Here is a 22,139-nt window from a genome sequence, read left to right on the forward strand (position 1 = left end):
AGTAGTCACCTGTAGAGGTAGTGAGGGCGGTTGCTGTGATAGTAGTTGTAGTGCTAGTAGTTGTAGTTGTTGTGATAGTAGTAGTGCTAGTTGTTGTAGTGGTAGTGCTAGTAGTTGTTGTTGTAGTAGTCACCTGTAGAGGTAGTGAGGGCGGTTGCTGTGATAGTAGTAGTAGTGCTAGTTGTTGTGCTAGTTGTTGTTGTTGTAGTCACCTGTAGAGGTAGTGAGGGCGGTTGCTGTGATAGTTGTTGTTGTAGTTGTTGTGATAGTTGTTGTGCTAGTTGTTGTGCTAGTTGTTGTAGTAGTCACCTGTAGAGGTAGTGAGGGCGGTTGCTGTGATAGTTGTTGTTGTAGTTGTTGTGATAGTTGTTGTGATAGTTGTTGTGCTAGTAGTTGTAGTAGTTGTTGTAGTTGTGCTAGTGCTAGTTGTTGTGCTAGTAGTTGTTATTGTAGTAGTCACCTGTAGAGGTAGTGAGGGCGGTTGCTGTGATAGTTGTTGTGATAGTTGTTGTGATAGTTGTTGTGCTAGTAGTTGTAGTAGTTGTGGTAGTTGTTGTAGTAGTGCTAGTTGTTGTGCTAGTAGTTGTTGTAGTAGTAGTTACCTGTAGAGGTAGTGAGGGCGGTTGCTGTGATAGTTGTTGTGATAGTTGTTGTGATAGTTGTTGTGATAGTAGTTGTAGTGGTAGTGCTAGTTGTTGTTGTTGTAGTAGTTACCTGTAGAGGTAGTGAGGGCGGTTGCTGTGATAGTAGTTGTAGTGCTAGTTGTTGTAGTGGTAGTGCTAGTTGTTGTTGTAGTAGTAGTTACCTGTAGAGGTAGTGAGGGCGGTTGCTGTGATAGTTGTTGTGATAGTTGTTGTGATAGTTGTTGTGATAGTAGTTGTAGTAGTTGTGGTAGTTGTTGTAGTAGTGCTAGTTGTTGTGCTAGTAGTTGTTGTTGTAGTAGTTACCTGTAGAGGTAGTGAGGGCGGTTGCTGTGATAGTAGTTGTAGTGCTAGTAGTTGTAGTGGTAGTGCTAGTAGTTGTTGTTGTAGTAGTTACCTGTAGAGGTAGTGAGGGCGGTTGCTGTGATAGTTGTTGTTGTTGTGATAGTTGTTGTGATAGTTGTTGTGATAGTAGTTGTAGTAGTTGTGGTAGTTGTAGTAGTAGTCACCTGTAGAGGTAGTGAGGGCGGTTGCTGTGATAGTTGTTGTGATAGTTGTTGTGATAGTTGTGGTAGTGCTAGTTGTTGTGCTAGTTGTTGTTGTTGTAGTAGTCACCTGTAGAGGTAGTGAGGGCGGTTGCTGTGATAGTAGTTGTAGTAGTTGTGGTAGTTGTTGTAGTAGTGCTAGTGGTAGTGCTAGTTGTTGTTGTTGTAGTAGTCACCTGTAGAGGTAGTGAGGGCGGTTGCTGTGATAGTAGTTGTAGTAGTTGTGGTAGTTGTTGTAGTAGTTGTGGTAGTTGTTGTAGTAGTGCTAGTTGTTGTGCTAGTTGTTGTTGTTGTAGTAGTCACCTGTAGAGGTAGTGAGGGCGGTTGCTGTTGTGATAGTTGTTGTGATAGTTGTTGTGATAGTTGTTGTGCTAGTAGTTGTGCTAGTTGTTGTAGTTTTGATAGTAGTTGTGATAGTTGTTGTAGTTGTGATAGTTGTTGTTGTTGTAGTCACCTGTAGAGGTAGTGAGGGCGGTTGCTGTGATAGTTGTTGTGGTTGTGATAGTTGTGCTAGTTGTTGTAGTGCTAGTAGTAGTTGTTGTAGTAGTTACCTGTAGAGGTAGTGAGGGCGGTTGCTGTGATAGTTGTTGTTGTTGTGATAGTTGTTGTTGTTGTAGTTGTTGTGATAGTTGTTGTGATAGTTGTTGTAGTAGTTACCTGTAGAGGTAGTGAGGGCGGTTGCTGTGATAGTTGTTGTTGTTGTGATAGTTGTTGTTGTAGTTGTTGTGATAGTTGTTGTGCTAGTTGTTGTGATAGTTGTTGTAGTAGTAGTTACCTGTAGAGGTAGTGAGGGCGGTTGCTGTGATAGTTGTTGTTGTAGTTGTAGTATTTGTTGTTGTGCTAGTTGTTGTTGTGATAGTAGTTGTGCTAGTTGCTGTGATAGTTGTTGTGATAGTTGTTGTGCTAGTTGTGCTAGTTATGCTAGTTGTTGTGCTAGTTGTTGTAGTAGTCACCTGTAGAGGTAGTGAGGGCGGTTGCTTTTGTGATAGTTGTTGTGATAGTAGTTGTAGTGGTAGTGCTAGTTGTTGTTGTTGTTGTAGTAGTCACCTGTAGAGGTAGTGAGGGCGGTTGCTGTGATAGTTGTTGTTGTTGTGATAGTTGTTGTTGTTGTAGTTGTTGTGATAGTTGTTGTGCTAGTAGTTGTAGTGCTAGTAGTTGTAGTTGTTGTGATAGTAGTAGTGCTAGTTGTTGTAGTGGTAGTTGTTGTTGTTGTAGTAGTCACCTGTAGAGGTAGTGAGGGCGGTTGCTGTGATAGTTGTTGTTGTAGTTGTTGTGATAGTTGTTGTGATAGTTGTTGTGATAGTTGTTGTGATAGTAGTTGTGCTAGTAGTTGTTGTGCTAGTTGTTGTAGTAGTCACCTGTAGAGGTAGTGAGGGCGGTTGCTGTGATAGTTGTTGTGATAGTAGTTGTAGTGGTAGTGCTAGTTGTTGTTGTTGTTGTAGTAGTCACCTGTAGAGGTAGTGAGGGCGGTTGCTGTGATAGTTGTTGTTGTTGTGATAGTTGTTGTTGTTGTAGTTGTTGTGATAGTTGTTGTGCTAGTAGTTGTAGTGCTAGTAGTTGTAGTTGTTGTGATAGTAGTAGTGCTAGTTGTTGTAGTGGTAGTAGTTGTTGTTGTTGTAGTCACCTGTAGAGGTAGTGAGGGCGGTTGCTGTGATAGTTGTTGTTGTAGTTGTTGTGATAGTTGTGCTAGTTGTAGTTGTGCTAGTAGTAGTAGTCACCTGTAGAGGTAGTGAGGGCGGTTGCTGGCGATGACGACCACTGGTATGTCGTGAGCAACACCCACAGACAGCTGTAGACACATACAGTACATACAGTGCACACAGCACATACAATACATACAGTACACACAGTGCATACAGTACATGCAGTATACACACCGTACATATAAAGTACACATACAGTACATACGGTGCATACAGTGCATACAGTACATACAGTACACACCGTGCATACAGTGCACACAGTACATACAGTACACACACAGCGCACACAGTACACATACAGTACATACGCAGCACACACAGTACATACAGTGTGCACACAGTACATACAATGCACATACAATACACACAGAACACATACAGTACATACACAGCACATACAGTACATACAGTGCACACACAGTACATTCAGTACACACAATACATACAGTGCACACAACGCAGACAGTACATACAGTACACACAGTACACACAGTACATACAGTACAAACAGTGCACATACGGCACACACAGTACACACACAGTACACACAGTGCACATACAGTACATATAGTGCATACAATATATACAGTGCACATACAGTACATACAGTACACACCGTGCGCACAGTACATACAGTACACACAGTGCATACAGTACATACAGTGCACACAGTATGTACAGTACACATACAGCACATACAGTACATACACGCAGTATACACACACAAATACATACACACACAGTACACACACAGTGCACACAGTACATGCAGCACATACAGTACACACACAGTACACACAGACACAGTATACACACACAGTACATACAGCACACATAGAGTACACACAGAGTACATACAGCACACATACAGTACACACAGTACATGCAGCACATACAGTGCACACACAGTACATACAGTGCACACAGTCCATACAGTACATATACAGTACATGCAGTGCACATACAGTACATATACAGAGTGCACACACACAAACATACACACACAGTACACATACAGCACACAAACAGCACACACAGTACACATACAGTACACACACAGTACATACAGCACACATACAGTACACACAGAGTACATACAGCACACACAGTGCATACAGCACATACAGTGCACATACAGTACATACAGCACATACAGTGCACACAGTACACACAGTTCATACAGTGCGCATACAGTACATACAGTACACACTGTACATACACAGAGTGCACACACATACATACACACACAGTACACATACAGCACACATACAGCACACACAGTACACATACAGTACACACAGTACATACAGTACACATACAGTACATACAGTACATACACAGAGTACACACACACATACATACACACACAGTACACGTACAGCACACACACAGTACACGTACAGCACACACACAGTACACACAGTACACACACAGTACACACAGTACACACACACAGTATACACACAGTACACACACACAGGACACACAGTACACACACAGTACACACACACAGTACACACACAGTACACACACAGTACATAGAGTACACACACAGTACACACATACATACAGACACACACAGTACACACATACATACAGACACACACAGACACAGTCACACATACACACAGTACACATACACACATACACACACAGACATACACACAGACACAGACATACATTACACACAGTACACACACACACACAGACAGTACACACACACACACACAGACACACACACAGACACACACACAGACACAGTACACACACACATACAGACATACACACACAGTACACACATACACACAGTACACACACACACATACAGTACACATACATACAGACATACACACACAGTACACACATACATACACAGTACACACACACACACAGACACACACACAGACATACACACACACAGACACACACACAGACACACACACAGATGGTGGTGGTGGTGGTGATGGCGGTGATGGCGGTGGTGGTGGTGGTGGTGATGATGGTGATGACGGTGGTGGTGGTGATGGCGGTGGTGGTGGTGATGGTGATGGTGGTGATGGTGATGGTGGTGATGGTGATGATGGTGGTGGTGGTGGTGATGGTGGTGATGGTGGTGATGGTGATGGTGGTGGTGATGGTAATGGTGATGGTGATGATGGTAGTGGTGATGGTGGTAGTGGTGGTGATGGTGGTGATGGTGGTGATGGTGGTGATGGTGATGGTGGTGGTGATGGTAATGGTGGTGGTGGTGATGGTGATGGTGGTGGTGATGGTGGTGGTGATGGTGGTGGTGGTGATGGTGGTAGTGGTGGTGATGGTGGTGGTGATGGTGGTGGTGGTGAGTGTAGTGGTGGTGGTGGTGAGTGTGGAGGTGAGTGTGGTGGTGAGTGTAGTGGTGAGTGTAGTGAGTGTAGTGTTGAGTGTAGTGGTGAGTGTGGTGGTGAGTGTGGTGGTGAGTGTAGTGGTGAGTGTAGTGGTGAGTGTAGTGGTGAGTGTGGTGGTGAGTGTAGTGGTGAGTGTAGTGGTGAGTGTAGTGGTGAGTGTAGTGGTGAGTGTGATGGTGAGTGTGGTGGTGAGTGTAGTGGTGAGTGTAGTGGTGAGTGTAGTGGTGAGTGTAGTAGTGAGTGTAGTGGTGAGTGTAGTGGTGAGTGTAGTGGTGAGTGTAGTGGTGAGTAGTGGTGAGTGTTGCTCACCAGCGCTGGTGAGAAGGTGAGTGTAGTAGTGGTGAGTAGTGGTGAGTGTAGTGGTGAGTGTAGTAGTGTGATGGTGAGTGTAGTAGTGTGATGGTGAGTGTAGTGGTGAGTGTAGTGGTGAGTGTAGTGGTGAGTGTAGTGAGTGTGGTGGTGAGTGTAGTGGTGAGGGTAGTGGTGAGTAGTGGTGAGTGTAGTGGTGAGTGTAGTGGTGAGTGTAGTGGTGAGTGTAGTGGTGAGTATTGGTGAGTGTAGTGGTGAGTGTAGTAGTGAGTGTAGTGGTGAGTAGTGGTGAGTGTAGTGGTGAGTGTAGTAGTGAGTGTAGTGGTGAGTGTAGTGGTGAGTATTGGTGAGTGTAGTAGTGAGTGTAGTAGTGAGTGTAGTGGTGAGTAGTGGTGAGTGTAGTGGTGAGTGTAGTAGTGGTGTGTAGTGGTGAGTGTAGTGGTGAGTGTAGTGGTGAGTGTAGTAGTGAGTGTAGTGAGTGTAGTGGTGAGTGTAGTGGTGAGTGTAGTGAGTGTAGTGGTGAGTGTAGTGGTGAGTGTAGTGGTGAGTGTAGTGGTGAGTGTAGTGGTGAGTAGTGGTGGTGAGTGTAGTGGTGAGTGTAGTGGTGAGTGTAGTGGTGAGTGTGGTGGTGAGTGTAGTGGTGAGTGTAGTGGTGAGTGTAGTGGTGAGTGTGGTGGTGAGTGTAGTGGTGAGTGTAGTGGTGAGTGTAGTGGTGAGTGTGATGGTGAGTGTGGTGGTGAGTGTAGTGGTGAGTGTAGTGGTGAGTGTAGTGGTGAGTGTAGTGGTGAGTGTAGTGGTGAGTGTAGTGGTGAGTAGTGGTGAGTGTAGTGGTGAGTGTAGTGGTGAGTGTAGTGGTGAGTAGTGGTGAGTGTAGTGGTGAGTGTGGTGGTGAGTGTAGTGGTGAGTGTAGTGGTGAGTGTAGTGGTGAGTGTAGTGGTGAGTGTAGTGGTGAGTGTAGTGGTGGTGGTGGTGAGTGTGGAGGTGAGTGTAGTGGTGAGTGTGGTGGTGAGTGTAGTGGTGAGTGTAGTGGTGAGTGTAGTGGTGGTGAGTGTGGTGGTGAGTGTAGTGGTGAGTGTAGTGGTGAGTGTAGTGGTGAGTGTAGAAGTGAGTGTAGTGGTGAGTGTAGTGGTGAGTGTGGTGGTGAGTGTAGTAGTGGTGAGTGTAGTGGTGAGTGTAGTAGTGAGTGTAGTGGTGAGTGTGGTGGTGAGTGTAGTGGTGAGTGTAGTGGTGAGTGTAGTGGTGGTGAGTGTAGTGGTGAGTGTAGTGGTGAGTGTAGTGGTGAGTGTAGTAGTGAGTGTAGTGGTGAGTAGTGGTGAGTGTAGTGGTGAGTGTAGTGGTGAGTAGTGGTGAGTGTAGTGGTGAGTGTAGTAGTGAGTAGTGGTGAGTGTGGTGGTGAGTGTGGTGGTGAGTGTGGTGGTGAGTGTAGTGGTGAGTGTAGTAGTGAGTAGTGGTGAGTATTGGTGAGTAGTAGTGGTGAGTGTAGTGGTGGTGAGTGTAGTGGTGAGTGTAGTGGTGAGTAGTGGTGAGTGTAGTGGTGAGTAGTGGTGAGTAGTGGTGAGTGTAGTGGTGAGTGTAGTGGTGAGTGTAGTGGTGAGTGTAGTGGTGAGTAGTGGTGGTGAGTGTAGTGGTGAGTGTAGTAGTGAGTGAGGTGAGTGTAGTGGTGAGTGTAGTGGTGAGTGTAGTGGTGAGTGTAGTGGTGAGTAGTAGTGAGTGTAGTGGTGAGTAGTGGTGAGTAGTGGTGAGTAGTGGTGAGTGTAGTAGTGAGTGTAGTGGTGAGTGTAGTGGTGAGTGTAGTGGTGAGTAGTGGTGAGTGTAGGAGTGGTGAGTGTAGTGGTGAGTGTGGTGGTGAGTGTAGTGGTGAGTAGTGGTGAGTGTAGTGGTGAGTGTGGTGGTGGTGAGTGTAGTGGTGAGTGTAGTGGTGAGTGTAGTGGTGAGTGTAGTGGTGGTGGTGGTGAGTGTGGAGGTGAGTGTAGTGGTGAGTGTGGTGGTGAGTGTAGTGGTGAGTGTAGTGGTGAGTGTAGTGGTGGTGAGTGTGGTGGTGAGTGTAGTGGTGAGTGTAGTGGTGAGTGTAGTGGTGAGTGTAGAAGTGAGTGTAGTGGTGAGTGTAGTGGTGAGTGTGGTGGTGAGTGTAGTAGTGGTGAGTGTAGTGGTGAGTGTAGTAGTGAGTGTAGTGGTGAGTGTGGTGGTGAGTGTAGTGGTGAGTGTAGTGGTGAGTGTAGTGGTGGTGAGTGTGGTGGTGAGTGTAGTGGTGAGTGTGGTGGTGAGTGTAGTGGTGAGTGTAGTGGTGAGTGTAGTGGTGAGTGTAGTGGTGAGTGTAGTAGTGAGTGTAGTGGTGAGTGTAGTGGTGAGTGTGGTGGTGAGTGTAGTAGTGGTGAGTGTAGTGGTGAGTGTAGTGGTGAGTGTAGTGGTGAGTGTAGTGGTGAGTGTGGTGGTGAGTGTAGTAGTGGTGAGTGTAGTGGTGAGTGTAGTGGTGAGTGTAGTGGTGAGTGTAGTGGTGAGTGTAGTGGTGAGTAGTGGTGAGTGTAGTGGTGCATAGTGGTGAGTGTAGTGGTGAGTGTAGTGGTGAGTGTTGTGGTGAGTGTAATGGTGAGTGTAGTGGTGAGTGTAGTGGTGAGTGTAGTGTTGGTAAGTGTAGTGGTGAGTGTAGTGGTGAGTGTAGTGGTGAGTGTAGTAGTGAGTGTAGTGGTGAGTAGTGGTGAGTAGTGGTGAGTAGTGGTGAGTGTAGTAGTGAGTGTAGTGGTGAGTGTAGTGGTGAGTGTAGTGGTGAGTGTAGTGGTGAGTGTAGTGGTGAGTGTAGTGGTGAGTGTAGTAGTGAGTAGTGGTGAGTGTGGTGGTGAGTGTGGTGGTGAGTGTGGTGGTGAGTGTGGTGGTGAGTGTAGTGGTGAGTGTAGTAGTGAGTAGTGGTGAGTATTGGTGAGTAGTAGTGGTGAGTGTAGTGGTGAGTAGTGGTGGTGAGTGTAGTGGTGAGTGTAGTAGTGAGTGTGGTGAGTATAGTAGTGAGTATTGGTGAGTGTAGTGGTGAGTGTAGTGGTGAGTGTAGTGGTGAGTAGTGGTGAGTGTAGTAGTGAGTGTAGTGGTGAGTGTAGTGGTGAGTGTAGTGGTGAGTGTAGTGGTGAGTAGTGGTGAGTGTAGTGGTGAGTGTAGTGGTGAGTAGTGGTGAGTGTAGTGGTGAGTAGTGGTGAGTGTGGTGGTGAGTGTAGTGGTGAGTGTAGTGGTGAGTGTAGTGATGAGTGTAGTGGTGAGTATTGGTGAGTAGTGGTGAGTGTAGTGGTGAGTAGTGGTGAGTGTAGTGGTGAGTGTAGTGGTGAGTGTAGTGGTGAGTAGTGGTGAGTGTAGTGGTGAGTAGTGGTGAGTGTAGTGGTGAGTAGTGGTGAGTGTAGTAGTGAGTGTAGTGGTGAGTGTAGTGGTGAGTAGTGGTGAGTGTAGTGGTGAGTAGTGGTGAGTGTAGTGGTGAGTGTGGTGGTGAGTGTAGTGGTGAGTGTAGTAGTGAGTGTAGTGGTGAGTGTAGTGGTGAGTAGTGGTGAGTGTAGTAGTGAGTGTGGTGGTGAGTGTAGTGGTGAGTGTAGTAGTGAGTGTAGTGGTGAGTGTGGTGGTGAGTGTGGTGGTGAGTGTAGTGGTGAGTGTAGTAGTGAGTGTGGTGGTGAGTGTGGTGGTGAGTGTAGTGGTGAGTGTAGTGGTGAGTGTAGTGGTGAGTGTAGTGGTGAGTAGTAGTGAGTGTAGTGGTGAGTGTAGTGGTGAGTAGTAGTGAGTGTAGTGGTGAGTGTAGTGAGTGTAGTGGTGAGTGTAGTGGTGAGTAGTGGTGAGTGTAGTGGTGAGTGTAGTGGTGAGTGTTGTGGTGAGTAGTGGTGAGTGTAGTGGTGAGTGTAGTGGTGAGTGTAGTGGTGAGTGTTGTGGTGAGTAGTGGTGAGTGTAGTGGTGAGTGTAGTGGTGAGTAGTGGTGAGTGTAGTGGTGAGTGTAGTGGTGAGTATTGGTGAGTATTGGTGAGTGTAGTGGTGAGTGTAGTGGTGAGTAGTGGTGAGTGTGGTGAGTGTAGTGGTGAGTGTAGTGGTGAGTGTAGTAGTGAGTGTAGTGGTGAGTAGTGGTGGTGAGTGTAGTGGTGAGTGTAGTGGTGAGTGTAGTGGTGAGTGTAGTGGTGAGTGTCGTGGTGAGTGTAGTAGTGAGTGTAGTGGTGAGTGTAGTGGTGAGTGTAGTGGTGGTGAGTGTAGTGGTGAGTGTAGTGGTGAGTGTAGTGGTGAGTGTAGTGGTGAGTAGTGGTGAGTGTAGTGGTGAGTGTAGTGGTGAGTGTAGTGGTGAGTGTGGTGGTGAGTGTAGTGGTGAGTGTGGTGGTGAGTGTAGTGGTGAGTGTGGTGGTGGTGAGTGTAGTGGTGAGTGTGGTGGTGGTGAGTGTAGTAGTGAGTGTAGTAGTGAGTGTAGTGGTGAGTGTAGTGGTGAGTGTAGTGGTGAGTGTAGTGGTGAGTGTAGTGGTGAGTGTGGTGGTGAGTGTAGTGGTGAGTGTAGTGGTGAGTGTAGTGGTGAGTGTAGTGGTGAGTGTAGTGGTGAGTGTAGTGGTGGTGAGTGTGGTGGTGAGTGTAGTGGTGAGTGTAGTGGTGAGTGTAGTGGTGAGTTTGGTGGTGAGTGTAGTGGTGAGTGTAGTAGTGGTGAGTAGTGGTGAGTGTAGTAGTGGTGTGTAGTGGTGAGTGTAGTGGTGAGTGTAGTGGTGAGTGTAGTGGTGAGTAGTGGTGAGTGTAGTGGTGAGTGTAGTGGTGAGTGTGGTGGTGAGTGTGGTGGTGAGTGTAGTGGTGAGTGTAGTGGTGAGTGTAGTGGTGAGTGTAGTGGTGGTGGTGGTGAGTGTGGAGGTGAGTGTAGTGGTGAGTGTAGTGGTGAGTGTAGTGGTGAGTGTAGTGGTGAGTGTAGTGGTGAGTGTAGTGGTGAGTGTAGTGGTGGTGGTGGTGAGTGTGGAGGTGAGTGTAGTGGTGAGTGTAGTGGTGAGTGTGGTGGTGAGTGTAGTGGTGAGTGTAGTGGTGAGTAGTGGTGAGTAGTGGTGAGTAGTAGTAGTGGTGAGTGTTGCTCACCAGCGCTGGTGAGAAGGTGAGTGTAGTGGTGAGTGTAGTGGTGAGTAGTAGTAGTGGTGAGTGTAGTGGTGAGTGTAGTGGTGAGTGTAGTGGTGAGTGTAGTGGTGAGTGTGGTGGTGAGTGTGGTGGTGAGTGTAGTGGTGAGTGTAGTGGTGAGTGTAGTGGTGAGTGTAGTGGTGGTGAGTGTGGTGGTGAGTGTAGTGGTGAGTGTAGTGGTGAGTGTAGTGGTGAGTGTAGTGGTGAGTAGTGGTGAGTGTAGTGGTGAGTGTAGTGGTGAGTATGGTGGTGAGTGTGGTGGTGAGTGTGGTGGTGAGTGTAGTGGTGAGTGTAGTGGTGAGTGTGGTGGTGAGTGTAGTGGTGAGTTTGGTGGTGAGTGTAGTGGTGAGTGTAGTGGTGAGTGTAGTGGTGAGTGTAGTGGTGAGTAGTAGTAGTGGTGAGTGTAGTGGTGAGTGTAGTGGTGAGTGTAGTGGTGAGTATTGGTGAGTGTAGTGGTGGTGAGTAGTGTTGCTCACCAGTGCTGGTGAGAAGGTGAGTGATGTAGTGGTGAGTGATGTAGTGGTGAGTAGTGGTGAGTGATGCTCACCAGTGCTGGTGAGAAGGTGAGTGATGCTCACCAGTGCTGGTGAGTATTGGTGAGTGATGCTCACCAGTGCTGGTGAGAAGGTGAGTGATGTGGTGAGTGTTGGTGAGTGTTGGTGAGTGTTGCTCACCAGTGCTGGTGAGAAGGTGAGTGATGGTGAGTGTTGCTCACCAGTGCTGGTGAGAAGGTGAGTGATGTGGTGAGTGTTGGTGAGTGTTGGTGAGTGATGGTGAGTGTTGCTCACCAGTGCTGGTGAGAAGGTGAGTGTAGTGGTGAGTGATGCTCACCAGTGCTGGTGAGAAGGTGAGTGTAGTGGTGAGTGATGGTGAGTGTAGTAGTGGTGAGTAGTGGTGAGTAGTGGTGAGTGTTGCTCACCAGTGCTGGTGAGAAGGTGAGTAGTGGTGAGTGTTGCTCACCAGTGCTGGTGAGAAGGTGAGTGATGCGGGATCGCGACATGCACAGAGGGAACCAAACCCCTCGTGTCTGGAGCAGAAACGGTGACGACGTGAAGAGACAGGGCCGGGAGGCCAGCCACAATCAGCCTCTAATCACACACAGTACACACACAGTACACACACAGTACACACACAGTACACACAGTACACACACAGTACACACACAGTACACACAGTACACACACAGTACACACACAGTACACACACACAGTACACACACAGTACACACACACAGTACACACACAGTACACACACACAGTACACACACACAGTACACACACACAGTACACACACACAGTACACACACAGTACACACACACACACAGTACACATACACACAGTACATACACAGTACACACACAGTACACACACAGTACACACACAGTACACACACAGTACACACACACAGTACACACACAGTACACACACACAGTACACACAGTACACACACAGTACACACACACAGTACACACACAGTACACACAGTACACAGACACAAACCCCTCGTGTCTGGAGCAGAAACGGTGACGACGTGAAGAGACAGGGCCGGGAGGCCAGCCACAATCAGCCTCTACACACACAGTACACACACAGTACACACACAGTACACACACAGTACACACAGTACACACACAGTACACACACAGTACACACACACAGTACACACACAGTACACACAGTACACACACAGTACACACACAGTACACACACACAGTATACACACAGTACATACAGTACACACAGTACACACACACAGTACACACACACACAGTACACACACAGTACACACACACAGTACACACACAGTACACACAGTACACACACAGTACACACACAGTACACACAGTACACACACACAGTACACACACAGTACACACACAGTACACACACAGTACACACACACAGTACACACACAGTACACACACACACAGTACACACACAGTACACACACAGTACACACACACACACACAGTACACACACACAGTACACACACAGTATACACACAGTACACACAGTACACACACACAGTACACACACACAGTACACACACACAGTACACACACACACAGTACACACACAGTACAAACACAGTACACACACACAGTACACACACACAGTACACACAGTACACACACAGTACACACACACAGTACACACACACAGTACACACACACACAGTACACACACTACACACACAGTACACAGACACAGTACACACACAGTACACACACAGTACACACACAGTACACACACACAGTACACACACACAGTACACACACAGTACACACAGTACACACACAGTACACACACAGTACACACACACAGTATACACACAGTACATACAGTACACACAGTACACACACACAGTACACACACACACAGTACACACACAGTACACACACACAGTACACACACAGTACACACAGTACACACACAGTACACACACAGTACACACAGTACACACACACAGTACACACACAGTACACACACAGTACACACACACAGTACACACACAGTACACACACACACAGTACACACACAGTACACACACAGTACACACACACACACACACAGTACACACACACAGTACACACACAGTATACACACAGTACACACAGTACACACACACAGTACACACACACAGTACACACACACAGTACACACACACACAGTACACACACAGTACAAACACAGTACACACACACAGTACACACACACAGTACACACAGTACACACACAGTACACACACAGTACACACACACAGTACACACACAGTACACACAGTACAAACAGTACACACACACAGTACACACACAGTACACACAGTACACACACACAGTACACACACACAGTACTCACACAGTACACACAGTACACACACAGTACACACAGTACACACACAGTACACATACACACAGTACACACACACAGTACACACAGTACACACACACACAGTACACACACAGTACAAACACAGTACACACACACAGTACACACACACAGTACTCACACAGTACACACAGTACACAGACAGTACACACACAGTACACACACAGTACACACACAGTACACATACACACAGTACACACACACACACAGTACACACACACACAGTACACACAGTACACACACAGTACACACACAGTACACACAGTACACACACAGTACACACACAGTACACACAGTACACACACAGTACACACACAGTACACACACAGTACACACACAGTACACACACACAGTACACACACAGTACACACACACAGTACACACAGTACACACACAGTACACACACAGTACACACAGTACACACACAGTACACACACAGTACACACACACAGTACACACAGTACACACACACAGTACACACAGTACACACACACAGTACACACAGTACACACACAGTACACACAGTACACACACACAGTACACACACAGTACACACACACAGTACACACACAGTACACACAGTACACACACACAGTACACACAGTACACAGACACAGTACACACACAGTACACACACAGTACACACACACAGTACACACAGTACACACACAGTACACACACAGTACACACAGTACACACACAGTACACACACAGTACACACACAGTACACACACACACAGTACACACACACAGTACACACACACACACACACAGTACACACAGTACACACACAGTACACACACACACAGTACACACACAGTACACACACACACAGTACACACAGTACACACACACAGTACACACACACAGTACACACACAGTACACACACAGTACACACACACACACAGTACACACACACAGTACACACACACAGTACACACACAGTACACACACACACAGTACACACACACAGTACACACACACAGTACACATACAGTACACACACAGTACACACAGTACACACACACAGTACACACACAGTACACACACACAGTACACACACACAGTACACACACAGTACACACACACAGTACACACACACACACAGTACACACAGTACACACACACAGTACACACACACAGTACACACACACAGTACACACACAGTACACACACACAGTACACACACACACACAGTACACACAGTACACACACAGTACACACACACACAGTACACACACAGTACACACACACACAGTACACACAGTACACACACACAGTACACACACACAGTACACACACAGTACACACACAGTACACACACACACACAGTACACACACACAGTACACACACACAGTACACACACAGTACACACAGTACACACACACAGTACACACACAGTACACACAGTACACACACACACAGTACACACAGACACAGTACACACAGTACACACACACACAGTACACACAGTACACACACAGTACACACACAGTACACACACACAGTACACACACAGTACACACACAGTACACACACAGTACACACACACACAGTACACACACAGTACACACAGTACACACACAGTACACACACAGTACACACACACAGTACACACAGTACACACACAGTACACACACAGTACACACAGTACACACACACAGTACACACAGTACACACACAGTACACACACAGTACACACACAGTACACACACACAGTACACACACAGTACACACACACACAGTACACACACACACACACAGTACACACACAGTACACACACAGTACACACACACAGTACACACACAGTACACACACAGTACACACAGTACACACACACAGTACACACAGTACACACACAGTATACACACAGTACACAGACAGTACACACACAGTACACACACACAGTACATACAGTACACACACAGTACACACACAGTACACACACAGTACACACACACAGTACACACACACAGTACACACACAGTACACACACACACAGTACACACACAGTACACACACAGTACAAACACACAGTACACACAGTACACACACAGTACACACACAGTACACACACACAGTACACACACAGTACACACACAGTACACACACACAGTACACACACAGTACACACACACAGTACACACACAGTACACACACACAGTACACACACACAGTACACACACAGTACACACAATACACACACACAGTACACACACACAGTACACACACACAGTACACACAGTACACACACACAGTACACACACAGTACACACACAGTACACACACACAGTACACACACAGTACACACACAGTACACACACAGTACACACACACACAGTATACACACACACACACACAGTACACACACACACACACAGTACACACACACAGTACACACACAGTACACACACAGTACACACAGTACACACACACAGTACACACAGTACACACACAGTATACACACAGTACACAGACAGTACACACACAGTACACACACACAGTACATACAGTACACACACAGTACACACAGTACACACACAGTACACACACAGTACACACACACAGTACACACACAGTACACACACACACAGTACACACACAGTACACACACAGTACAAACACACAGTACACAGAGTACACACACAGTACACACAGTACACACACAGTACACACACACAGTACACACACACAGTACACACACACAGTACACACACAGTACACACACACAGTACACACACACAGTACACACACAGTACACACACAGTACACACACACAGTACACACACACAGTACACACACACAGTACACACACAGTACACACACAGTACACACAATACACACACACAGTACACACACACAGTACACACACACAGTACACACACAGTACACACACAGTACACACAATACACACACACAGTACACACACAGTACACACACAGTACACACAGTACACACACAGTACACACACAGTACACACAATACACACACACAGTACACACACAGTACACACACACAGTACACACACACAGTACACACACAGTACACACACAGTACACACAATACACACACACAGTACACACACAGAACACACAGTATACACACACAGTACATACAGTACACACACAGTACACACAGTACACACACAGTACACACACAGTACATACAGTACACACAGTACACACAGTACACACACAGTACACACACAGTACACACACACAGTACACACACACAGTACACACACAGTACACAGTACACACACAGTACACACACACAGTACGCACACAGTACACACACAGTACACACAGTACACACACAGTACACACACAGTACACACAGTACACACACAGTACACACACACATAGTACACACAGTACACACACAGTACATACAGTACACACACACAGTACACACACACAGTACACACACACAGTACACACAGTACACATACAGTACATACAGTACACACACAGTACATACAGTACACACACACAGTACACACACAGTACACACAGTACACACACAGCACACACACAGTACACACACACACAGTACATACACAGTACACACAGTACACACACAGTACACACACAGTACACACACACACAGTACACACACAGTACACACACAGTACACACAGTACACAGTACACACAGTACACACACAGTACACACAGTACACATACAGTACACACAGTACATACAGTACACACACACAGTACACACAGTACACACACAGTACACACACAGTACACACAGTACACACACTGTACACACACACACACAGACACACACAGTACACACAGTACACACACACAGTACACACACACAGTACACACAGTATACACACACAGTACACACACAGTACACAGTACACACACACACACAGTACACACAGTACACACACAGTACACACAGTATACACACACACAGAGTACACACACACAGTACACACACACAGTACACACAGTACACACACACACAGTACACACACACACAGTACACACACAGTACACACACAGTACACAGTCACACACACACAGTACACACAGTACACACACACAGTACACACACAGTACACACAGTACACACACAGTACACACACAGTACACACACAGTACACACACACACAGTACAAACACAGTACACAAAGTACCACAGTACACACACAGTCACACACACAGTACACACACACAGTACACAGTACACACACAGTACACACACACAGTACACACAGTACACACACAGTACACACACACAGTACACACACAGTATACACACACAGTATACACACAGTACACACACACACACAGTCACACACACACAGACACACACAGTACACACACAGTACACACAGTACACACACAGTACACACAGTATACACACAGTACACACACAGTATACACACAGTACACACAGTACACACACAGTCACACACAGTACACATACAGTACACAGTACACACACAGTACACACACACAGTACACACACAGTCACACACAGTACACATACAGTACACAGTACACACACAGTACACACAGTACACACACAGTACACACACAGTACACACAGTACACACACTGTACACACACACACAGACACACACAGTACACACAGTACACACACACAGTACACACACACAGTACACACAGTACACACACACAGTACACACAGTACACAGACACAGTACACACACAGTACACACACAGTACACACACACAGTACACACAGTACACACACAGTACACACACAGTACACACAGTACACACACAGTACACACACAGTACACACACAGTACACACACAGTACACACACACACAGTACACACACACAGTACACACACACACACAGTACACACAGTACACACACAGTACACACACACACAGTACACACACAGTACACACACACACAGTACACACAGTACACACACACAGTACACACACACAGTACACACACAGTACACACACAGTACACACACACACACAGTACACACACACAGTACACACACACAGTACACACACAGTACACACACACACAGTACACACACACAGTACACACACACAGTACACATACAGTACACACACAGTACACACAGTACACACACACAGTACACACACAGTACACACACACAGTACACACACACAGTACACACACAGTACACACACACAGTACACACACACACACAGTACACACAGTACACACACACAGTACACACACACAGTACACACACACAGTACACACACACACACAGTACACACAGTACACACACAGTACACACACACACAGTACACACACAGTACACACACACACAGTACACACAGTACACACACACAGTACACACACACAGTACACACACAGTACACACACAGTACACACACACACACACAGTACACACACACAGTACACACACACAGTACACACACAGTACACACAGTACACACACACAGTACACACACAGTACACACAGTACACACACACACAGTACACACAGACACAGTACACACAGTACACACACACACAGTACACACAGTACACACACAGTACACACACAGTACACACACACAGTACACACACAGTACACACACAGTACACACACAGTACACACACACACAGTACACACACAGTACACACAGTACACACACAGTACACACACAGTACACACACACAGTACACACAGTACACACACAGTACACACACAGTACACACAGTACACACACACAGTACACACAGTACACACACAGTACACACACAGTACACACACAGTACACACACACAGTACACACACAGTACACACACAGTACACACACACACAGTACACACACACACACACAGTACACACACAGTACACACACAGTACACACACACAGTACACACACAGTACACACACAGTACACACAGTACACACACACAGTACACACAGTACACACACAGTATACACACAGTACACAGACAGTACACACACAGTACACACACACAGTACATACAGTACACACACAGTACACACACAGTACACACACAGTACACACACACAGTACACACACACAGTACACACACAGTACACACACACACAGTACACACACAGTACACACACAGTACAAACACACAGTACACACAGTACACACACAGTACACACACAGTACACACACACAGTACACACACAGTACACACACAGTACACACACACAGTACACACACAGTACACACACACAGTACACACACAGTACACACACACAGTACACACACACAGTACACACACAGTACACACAATACACACACACAGTACACACACACAGTACACACACACAGTACACACAGTACACACACACAGTACACACACAGTACACACACAGTACACACACACAGTACACACACAGTACACACACAGTACACACACAGTACACACACACACAGTATACACACACACACACACAGTACACACACACACACACAGTACACACACACAGTACACACACAGTACACACACAGTACACACAGTACACACACACAGTACACACAGTACACACACAGTATACACACAGTACACAGACAGTACACACACAGTACACACACACAGTACATACAGTACACACACAGTACACACAGTACACACACAGTACACACACAGTACACACACACAGTACACACACAGTACACACACACACAGTACACACACAGTACACACACAGTACAAACACACAGTACACAGAGTACACACACAGTACACACAGTACACACACAGTACACACACACAGTACACACACACAGTACACACACACAGTACACACACAGTACACACACACAGTACACACACACAGAACACACACAGTACACACACACAGTACACACACACAGTTCACACACACAGTACACACACAGTACACACACAGTACACACAATACACACACACAGTACACACACACAGTACACACACACAGTACACACACAGTACACACACAGTACACACAATACACACACACAGTACACACACAGTACACACACAGTACACACAGTACACACACAGTACACACACAGTACACACAATACACACACACAGTACACACACAGTACACACACACAGTACACACACACAGTACACACACAGTACACACACAGTACACACAATACACACACACAGTACACACACAGAACACACAGTATACACACACAGTACATACAGTACACACACAGTACACACAGTACACACACAGTACACACACAGTACATACAGTACACACAGTACACACAGTACACACACAGTACACACACAGTACACACACACAGTACACACACACAGTACACACACAGTACACAGTACACACACAGTACACACACACAGTACGCACACAGTACACACACAGTACACACAGTACACACACAGTACACACACAGTACACACAGTACACACACAGTACACACACACATAGTACACACAGTACACACACAGTACATACAGTACACACACACAGTACACACACACAGTACACACACACAGTACACACAGTACACATACAGTACATACAGTACACACACAGTACATACAGTACACACACACAGTACACACACAGTACACACAGTACACACACAGCACACACACAGTACACACACACACAGTACATACACAGTACACACAGTACACACACAGTACACACACAGTACACACACACACAGTACACACACAGTACACACACAGTACACACAGTACACAGTACACACAGTACACACACAGTACACACAGTACACATACAGTACACACAGTACATACAGTACACACACACAGTACACACAGTACACACACAGTACACACACAGTACACACAGTACACACACTGTACACACACACACACAGACACACACAGTACACACAGTACACACACACAGTACACACACACAGTACACACAGTATACACACACAGTACACACACAGTACACAGTACACACACACACACAGTACACACAGTACACACACAGTACACACAGTATACACACACACAGAGTACACACACACAGTACACACACACAGTACACACAGTACACACACACACAGTACACACACACACAGTACACACACAGTACACACACAGTACACAGTCACACACACACAGTACACACAGTACACACACACAGTACACACACAGTACACACAGTACACACACAGTACACACACAGTACACACACAGTACACACACACACAGTACAAACACAGTACACAAAGTACCACAGTACACACACAGTCACACACACAGTACACACACACAGTACACAGTACACACACAGTACACACACACAGTACACACAGTACACACACAGTACACACACACAGTACACACACAGTATACACACACAGTATACACACAGTACACACACACACACAGTACACACACACACACAGTCACACACACACAGACACACACAGTACACACACAGTACACACAGTACACACACAGTACACACAGTATACACACAGTACACACACAGTATACACACAGTACACACACAGTCACACACAGTACACATACAGTACACAGTACACACACAGTACACACACACAGTACACACACAGTCACACACAGTACACATAC

At 46.3% G+C, this 22,139-nt stretch overlaps 1 protein-coding gene across 1 annotated transcript in view; it reads right to left on the reverse strand.

Annotated features, from left to right (window-relative positions):
* Positions 1–22,139, reverse strand: part of LOC116938470 (protein O-linked-mannose beta-1,2-N-acetylglucosaminyltransferase 1) — a 125,711-nt gene that overhangs the window by 92,472 nt on the left and 11,100 nt on the right. Inside the window, exons 4-5 of the mRNA XM_076056838.1 lie at positions 11,631–11,758; positions 2,905–2,975 (exon numbers count right to left, since the gene is read on the reverse strand). Of these exons, the coding sequence (XP_075912953.1) occupies positions 2,905–2,975; positions 11,631–11,758 (199 nt within the window). The remainder of the gene's footprint in view (positions 1–2,904; positions 2,976–11,630; positions 11,759–22,139) is intronic.

The sequence above is a fragment of the Petromyzon marinus genome, chromosome 78 (genome assembly GCF_048934315.1).
Source record: "Petromyzon marinus isolate PM22_M1 ecotype Great Lakes invasive population chromosome 78, UKy_Petmar_22M1.pri1.0, whole genome shotgun sequence".
Classification (NCBI taxonomy): Eukaryota; Metazoa; Chordata; class Hyperoartia; order Petromyzontiformes; family Petromyzontidae; genus Petromyzon; species Petromyzon marinus.